The sequence below is a fragment of the Taeniopygia guttata genome, chromosome Z (assembly GCF_048771995.1).
Source record: "Taeniopygia guttata chromosome Z, bTaeGut7.mat, whole genome shotgun sequence".
In the NCBI taxonomy this organism is placed as follows: Eukaryota; Metazoa; Chordata; class Aves; order Passeriformes; family Estrildidae; genus Taeniopygia; species Taeniopygia guttata.
This window is the reverse complement of record NC_133063.1, coordinates 21,168,615-21,177,704: the sequence shown is the minus strand read 5'-3', so window position 1 is coordinate 21,177,704 and position 9,090 is coordinate 21,168,615. Positions and strand designations below refer to the sequence as shown.

General features: G+C 35.3%; 1 protein-coding gene across 3 annotated transcripts in view; it reads right to left on the bottom strand.

The window, feature by feature from the left end:
- Positions 1–736: 736 nt before the first annotated feature.
- TMEM161B (transmembrane protein 161B) overlaps positions 737–9,090 on the bottom strand; it is a 42,557-nt gene continuing 34,203 nt past the window's right edge. For all 3 annotated transcript variants that reach the window (XM_030257481.4, XM_072922939.1, XM_041711059.2), the window contains one exon: positions 737–8,980. In XM_030257481.4, coding sequence (XP_030113341.1) covers positions 8,703–8,980 — 278 coding nt within the window. In that variant the 3' untranslated portion in view covers positions 737–8,702. The remainder of the gene's footprint in view (positions 8,981–9,090) is intronic.

Below are 9,090 nucleotides of genomic sequence, written 5' to 3'. Positions count from 1 at the left end.
CATCACACTTTGCTTCTGCAACACAACTGATGGCTATTGCTGAAGGGGTCATTGGTACCACTTTGGGTTTAGGCTAAAGAAGGATATTTTCTCAAGGATTTTTTTTTTTTTTTTAAACAGCTATGGAACTATTTGAGCAATTTTGGCATCATTCACCTGCATCTGTTGCACACATGGAAAGAAAATGTATGCGTAACCAAATCTGACATTCCAAACAAATTCAAATATTAAGTCTCTTTCTCAGTGCTGCTAAGATTAAACAAATAGGAGAGACCATGTCATACTTTTAAATACATTTCTTTTTACAAGAAGCAAACACAACCCCTTTCTTAGTGATTTCCTACTAGGAAGGGCAACAGTCAAGAAGTGCAAAACCCAGAATTTCCTTCACTTACCATGGTGTACAGCCAATCTTTCTCTAGAAATGGTTCAAAACTTTAAATAGTGAAATACACAAAAATGAAAACACCCATATGAAATCTCAAATGGTTCTCTGTGATTAAACTGCTGTTCACGTGAATAAGACACTACCTGCATTTAGACTCAAAAAGTATTTATTCTGCTGCACCCAAAAGGTCCAGCAGAATAAATGGCCTACTTTATTATTTCTAAAAGAAGTAAACAATTTAAGACTAGTAGAAAAACTGATAAGAAACCTGGTTCTTACATGATCTTTGGAGATTTTGCAAGCTGATAAAGAGTCGTATATATCACAAAAAGTAGGAAAAAAAGCACATTGGTAGACAATAAACATTTATTGATCTTTGGCTTTAGAAATTGTATTACTTTATGGATATGGGAAATACTATATAAAATAATGGAAAGGTTTTTTTAGTTCTTTACAGTGTACAAGTGCAAGGCATGCAGAGGACATGTACGGATGCTAAAATACTATAGGAACATTACTGCAGTAGACATTGTATGTCCAATATGGGTTAACATTTTACAAAGGCAAGCAAGTTGAAGGAGCCACTTGATAAACAGCAGATATCACAGTTTCTCTTAGATTTGCTGTGGTATTACCATGAGCAACTAATAGACATAAATTTCATTTTAATAATGTGTGCATTATAAAAGTGGAGTTAAACTGTAACGTTTCAACAAAATGAGTAGGGAATAAGAAAGTATAACCTGCCTGAGTTTTGTGAAATTTACTGTTGTTAAAGAAATTTAGGCATTTAAATGACAAACCAATTCTTATAATTTTCATATTAATATAAAATGAGCAAGGCAAAACTAGCTTCTTAGATGCTCTACAGTAAAAAATGTAATGTAACTCCTTACAAATAGCGTAAGGAAATATCTAGCAAGCTTACTCTACCAGGTTTTCCCAAACAGTGTACCATATACAGTATGGATTCCTATAACCACTTGTTAGAGCTAAAAGTTCAACGTGCTGTGACAAGCCTTCCTCAGAAGAAGGCTTCCTTTGGTAGATTTGAATCAGCAACACCATCTCAATTTACAATCACTTCACATGCAGAATGTATAATTAACTCAGGAGCAGGGGCCTGTTGTTTCCTCACTTTTTTAACCTCCTTGCTGAACCAGTCATGTTCTACCTTCAGCTCCTGCATTCCTGAAGGTGGACAAGCAGCTTTAAAGTAAGGGTGATTTCACTATTGAATACTCTTAACAGAAATCTACAAAATTCTACAATGTGTAACTTTTGGAAGCTTGGTGTTGGTCAGCGGTATCACGATTGGTACTCTTTGTGCTCCAAATCCATAAGGATTCAGTGACCTTCAGTATTGTCTTTCTGAGCCCAAGCAGAACTACTTATTTGGCTGAAATCACCCATGTGCCTGGGGTATTAATTAACACCCAGGTGTCACTACAAAACTTTGTAAGTCAAACCATTCCAAATCTTGTAAACACTTGCCCTCAGTCATAAAGAAAACAATGCAGAGGTGGCAGGTGGCAGAGGCAGGGGTGTTAATTTAAATTAGCAGTGTTCAATTATCAGTCAGATATGCCCAAAATTGTTAGATTACCATTTAAGTAAGAGGCATGGAAAACATTTCTTCAAACTCTTACTTGTTTCCAGTATGTAATAGCACAAAACCACACATGGATATTACATAAGCCAAAAATTATATGAAAAAAATAATTTCATAGCAAACCCTATTTCAAGGGCTACCAGAATCACCCACAATTAGGCACTTTACAGTGTACAAAAAGAATATTACTGGAGGTTGTTTATTAGCTGTCATAGTAGTACCCAAGTATTATCCACACCACTAAAAAAAAACCCAAAACAACAAAAAAAACACCCCAAAGTGAGCTTTTTCAACCTGTGTTGTGCTCTTCTGATCACAGATCCTGATGAACATTTAAAAGTATAGGAGCCAATTTGTTTTTAAACAGCAGGTAATGCAACACCAGATCCATATAATGCAAACACCACTTGACACCATCCTCACTGTGAAGCATGACAGTCTTAGTACTTGTAAAGCTGTAACTATAAAAATCATATTTTAACAGTATTGTAGCAGTAAGAGGAAGCTAAAATTTACATATATAACACCAGAGTCTTTTCCATTTGGCAAATTCTGAAATGAAGGGAAGGGAACCTTTTTGTCTTAGGTCTTTATTCTACAGTAGGAAGTATTATGTGCTTTTTCACTTAAAGACAAAAATAAAAAAGACGATTCAGTGAGGAACAACACTGAATTTGTGTGTTCCCAGCAACAATGAGACAAGTAGAAGATTTAAAGTTAAATATTTACAACCTGAAAAATGTTCCCTGTGCAATTTGTAACATGTCTACCTTATGAGAAATTTTAGGCTGAAATTATTTAATAGCATCTCTGTATTAATATTTGCTCACATAAATGGGAAGACTGAAACATTAGACAGCTTTCTGTAACTTCTATTACAGAATTTTTTCCCATGTATATTCCTCCCAGAAAGCCTTACATACTGTTAACAATGGAGCAAAGGAATGACCAAAGATAGGAAAAATAAAAACTGTTGGTACATCATTACATGGGTATGAACTGTAGTTATGAAATACAATTTTTGGTGCCTTTTTCTTCGTCCTATGTTTTTATGAAAAATACTGTGAATATGTATTCTGGAAGCTTAGAACACATGCGGGAGGCAGAGGAAGAGAGAATAAGTCTGACTTTAAGCATAGGAATTTTAAGCCAGGTTTTAAAAAATATATTGCGGCACAATGAAAGAATAATTACTTCCTACTAAGGAGTTCGTAAAAAGCTATTCAATGTTCTTTTGAGATGTGTATTTTATAGATAGCAGAGTTATATGGATAGTATGTTGTTGAGAAAAAAATGCTGCAAGTACAAATTCTAAGGGCTCTTGACTGATGTGTAATTAAATGGAAAAATCTGGTATTTACAGGTGGATTTTGGACTTTGCTATAAAACTGCATACCTGTTAATACTTCAGCCTAAACACCAAGCTTTAAAAAAAATAGTGTAGAAGTTTCTGGCTTCTAGTTGCAGGCACTGATATTAATTTAAAAAAAAGGAAATATGATTCATAGTATTAGGATTAAAAATAATTTCCATTAAAAACATCACTGAAATCAAAAGTATAAAAATACATATACACTGGCATGCAAAACAACATCCAGTGCAATATTACCCTCCTGGCAGTCTACAGTGAGAGACTGGAAAAAGTTAAGTGCAGCATATACAGATGTCAGTAAAAGCAGCCTGGAAATGACATATTGGCTTAATCTCACCTAGAGGAGGAAGACCTTTCAGTCTAGTACTCTGGAGTGCAAATGAGACATGCCATCTACTTCACTGTGTGTGCTGCACAGGCCACAAAGCATGGCAGGTGTTCCTAAAGGAGTTGCCAAAAATCACTCTGAAGCAGAGACACCAATCTGCATCAGCCTGCATCAGACAGCTGGCTTCTAAGCATCTGTTGCCTAGATGCTCTTTAGAGCGAGGTCAAAATATTGCTCTTTATTTACCATTTGGGATTTGGGCTGCAGATGCTAAAAATAACAGTCTTACTCATAATTCACATTTAATATTTAAGATACAAGTAAGGTAACCTGCGGTTGCTGTCCTTCATTAAGATTTTGCTCTGGCATAACAGATTTCTCCAAGAGAACAGCAGTTTTCTTTGGCCTCATTCAATGTCTCCATTTTACATGGGCATTCAATTCTTTAACTAAAAGCATCTAGGAACTTTATAGTGAAAAAATTAACTGTGGGGTTAAGTCTGGGTGTGGAGGGGCTGTGTTGAACAAATTAATGTGCAAAATGTGCCATGAGAAAAACCATGAAGCATAGTATTTCAAAACTGATCAAAATTATCTCAGTGAAAAGCACAGCTATTTGAGAATAAAGACACATAAGGCCTTTTACCTTGGAGAACCTTGCACAGCTTTAAGATCAGATGTGTTCAATTTTCTATTTGATATATCCAAAATGCCTATTACCACCTAGGTGTAGTTACTCCAACAAAGTCCAGCACTTTGAATTATTCCCTGGAAGTTAGCTGACATTTCTGTACTTGCTAACCGCTACATAGGGTGAGGTTATGTTGCCTAAATATTGCGTTGATGTCTTAGTAGCATTTTTGTTCTTAAGACAAATTTGATTTTACAATCCAGGGAAGAACATATCTCTGTTTAAATACTTGCAGTACTTGTGATCGAAATGCGGAGAAGAACAACTGTAACAGAAATCAATTTTTTGTAAGTATCTTCTGTACAAGGATGTTCTCTTGTACAGAAGATACTTACAGAAAATTAATCTGTGGATTCTTTATGCAAGTGAATTCTGGAAGAGGGAAAGACTGTGCAGCTAACAAAATGTCAAAGTCTGGCATAACCTATAGCTTGAGAAGGAATTAAAAGAGGACAAGTGCAGCCTGAGAATGTCACCTACAAAGTGTAAGAATAGGCTTTCTATAATCTATTCTCCTGCTCTTAATCAACTTCTCTTAGCTCAGAAATAGCCCAAGTATTATGTTTGGACCTCCCTGAACTTGCTGGAAGACTGGGATTTCTCGCTGTCTTAACCCTTTGTCTAATGGGACCCACATAATAAATATGCAGATTTTGAACAAATGTTACAAAGTTTGTTCATGTTTCAGATGGAATTTTAAGTTATTTGAACTATTTAAAGGAACTAATCCTTCAAAAATAGATAAATTAAACAGAAGTCAAAATACAATCTTGAACTAACTTAGCCTACTTAGTTCTGAGAAGGGAAGACAGGGACAGTGCTATAGATCGGCAATGGAACTCGCATCACTAAGAGAGGAAGGGAGAATTGAATTTAAGAAGAAAGAAACAGACATGGATTCTTTGCCAAAGGAACATTTCCTTCTAAAATCTCTCAGAAACTAAGGGAGATCTCACTGTGGCCTTCCAGTTCTTAAAGGGGGCTTATAAAAAAGAGAATATTTGCGCAGGCAGGAAGTGATAGGACAAGGGGAAACACTTCTAAACTAGAAGAGGGGAGATTTACATTAGGTGTTGGATGAAGACTCTTGCCTGTGAAGGTGGTGAGGCACTAGATAAGGTTACCCAGAGAAGCTGTGGCTGCTCATCTCTGGAGGTGCTCAAGGCCATGTTTGATGGGGCTTGGAGCAACCTGGTCTGATGAAAAGTGGTCCATTCTAGATCCATTCCAACCCAAACCATTCTACAATTTTTTTTATTAAGTAGTGAGCAAAAAGCAAGAAAAAATGTTTAAGAAACCTGAGTAACACCTACCAACCTTTCAGTCATATTTTATTCCTTTTCCATTTCTGCAAGATGCTTTCCCCCCATCACCAGGTGCTGATAAAGGTCTCCATGACACAAACAAAAAAACCATTTGCCAGCTGCTGTTTCAAAGGGACTTACTACAGAGGTGAGCAGATATTCCTTTGAACCTTACACAATATACATATAAGTCAGGACTATCAGGGTTGCTACTTTACTTTTAAAACACATTTTTGATTATATCACATACTTGTCAGAAGCACTGCTCACAACCTTAGCAATATACTCCCTCTGGTTTCACTGTCACCACATGTTTCAAAGGCTTTTATTAGCATATTTTAGTTTTTCATAAGCTTTCTGGACTTATGTCAGGATTAATGGATCCAAAGAAAGACCATCGCCCACTCACTGCTGACCAGAGGTCAGTCATTCAATTCTGCCGAACAATCATCTGGAGAACAATGCAATAGCACAGTGGCTACAAGCACTGATCTTCATGTTTGTAATACCAGGTGCCTATTTTTCACTGTGATCACTGTGATGTCTGAACAGTAAGTCAGCATGAGCTCTTAGCAAAAGCTTTGTGAAGCTCAGCTACATGACCCTTATTACTTTTGCTGCATGCATTATTATATAACTACAGTTCACTTTTGCTTATAAGCTTTCAGACTGACTATGTCAACAAAAACTGTTGCTTAACATCATTTTCAAGTATTCTCAAGTATCCAAAATTTACTCCTTCAGATTTCAACACAAGGTTACATCTCCTGTATATTAAGCTTCATCAGGCAATTTCACTATCAGAATCAAACTGGTTTGCATTGTTTTATTTTTCTGAACAAAAGATTGGCATTGAACACCTAACTCTAACCTAAAAGCTGGCCTTACTAATTCTATTAGTAATGATGTATTTTGTAGTAATAATATATCTTGAACTAATACAAAAGTGGGTCCAGTATTGTTGGACTTGTCATATTTTGTCATTCAATTATTCACCTGAAAAATACTTCCCAGGAATGCTTGACATTTGAAACTATGAGATCAAATATTATTCTTTAGGCCAATTCACAGTTAAGCCTTTGTCCCTATTAGTTACAAAAAGGTGGTCATGTAAAAAGAAAGCTTGCAGTCCCAGTCACACTGAAATACTGCAGTGAAACCAGCAGCATCATGCAAGGTGTGCCCAGACATCCCAAACACATGCAGTAGGTACTAGGCTGGTGTACACAAATCTTTCCCCAATAAATGCAACTTAATAAATGAATAAATAACTTAAAAGGCTTTCAACACAGCAAGATAGTTTATCACCAACTTAAAATCTTGATTTTCGGAATTCATTGAGTTTGTTCTCCCATATGATAGGTTTGCTACATATTAAAAATTTAGTTAAGCTTTTCCATTTATAAATGCTTATCATATGCCAAAGCTGTACACAAATTCAAGAGAAAAAGAACAGTAACATAAAAAAAGCTAGTATTATCTAAAAAACCCACAGACCTCTGTGAAGTGTAATATTAACTGTTTAAAAAAGCTGCTGCATATAAATCCCCATTCCTGTTTTGCAAATACACAAAACAGCTGAAAAACTGTAAATAATTTTATGACTGGAATCTATCTATCCAGTTAAGCAAAACCTGTAAGTTAATACTTTGCTCTTTTTCTTGTTACACAGCAGTTTTATTACACATAAAATCTATTTCTGAAGCCAAGATATATTAATTACCATTATATGGTCATGTTAGCACAAATTAAAGTGGCAAAAGACGATGATTTGACAGAGCAGAAACTTTAAGATTAATAGGTTAAGTAGATCTTTTCTTCCAAGACAGTGTAAGTTCTTTAGTATAGCTAAGTACCTCTAAAGAAGAACAAAAACCAAATAGCCCTTTCAACGGAAAAAAAAAAAAAAAAAAAAAAAAGGGAGAAAAAAAAGAAAGAAAGAAAGAAAAAAGGAAAAAATTAAAAGTTTCATTTCAAAAGGAAATCTGGAAATTACTAGATACACATACACCTCTCTCCCACGGAACTGTAAAATACATTCAGGAATTTAAAACAAAGATTCCATATTTCATACCTTCATATATATTATATATTTGATATATAATATATATGTACATTACACATATACATACACTATCAGTCAGCAGGATTAAACTGTTTTGTTTTGAAATGTTTGACTGGTGCCACTAATTATTTTCTATTCTTTTGTAAATTCAATGGAATTTATCTACTACCTCAAAAGAAGAAATTTAAAAGATCCAGACACAATGTGTGGATCAATAGTAGCACCAATACAGATGGCCATTACTTCAAAATGACTGCAGGGACTGAAATAATATATTTGTTCTAACTCTCTTCTTACTGCACAAGCACTTCTGCAAAATATGTAGGCAGCAATATCTGTCAGGTACACATCTACTCTTGTTAAATTTATATTTTATACAACTTTCTTTACTGTAATATACAGTATCTCTTTTGTCCTGTTGGATTTTTTAATTTTCCAAGGAGAAAAGTGATCAATAGCTATCCAACAGAATTTTTTTTTAAATCCCCTTTCTCCTTTCACTTGTATGGCTCAGTTTCAAGACTTAATTGATAGGCAGCTACCATCACTATGTCCAGTACTTTTTGAATGCAGTTCAGTCAGTGACTGTTGGTGCTTAAAAAACAAATTTTTGAATTTGGCTTGCTGTTTATGGAAACCAAGATACTCAGAGGTCACAGCTTTTCAGCATGCTTACCACCATCTACAACACAATAATGTCAGTCAGTCCCAATACTATAACTGAATTAGTTACCTACCATTTGGGTAACAGAAATAACAAACCCAGCTGCAATTTTAAACATTTTAAGATTATTCACCCTGAGAACACCAAGGAAGTGTTTAAAAATAATTATGATATGTTTTCTCTTCACATATATAGTTTTCTTTTCTCTTCATCTCCTCTTGGGTACGTGGGTTTGTATCTAGACTCTGACCTCACACTTGTTCTGTCAGTTGACTTGTTCATGCCACAGTCAGGTACTGGTGATAGAAGAGCCCAAAAAGGCTTGTAGAAAAAAGGCAAGCAGCAATCCACCAAGTGAGGAAAGACAGGAGTCCCCGGAACAGGAGAGGAGTGAAAATATTCTTTAGGCTTCCCAGAGCCATTGTTAATTGTACTACAGTTACTTTCATCTTTCCATCAGGAGGTGGAGACTCAGAATAAACAGAATTGGGAAGCAGACTGTTTTCTACTGGAGTGTCAGAATTCAATCCTGGGTAGATGCCCCAAGAATAATTACCTGTTAAAAATAAACAAGCAACAAATTATTGTAGAATTAAATTTGAGTTCTGTTAATTCAATCACTCTACAGTCTTTGATAGATTTTTAATACACACACACACAAAATGT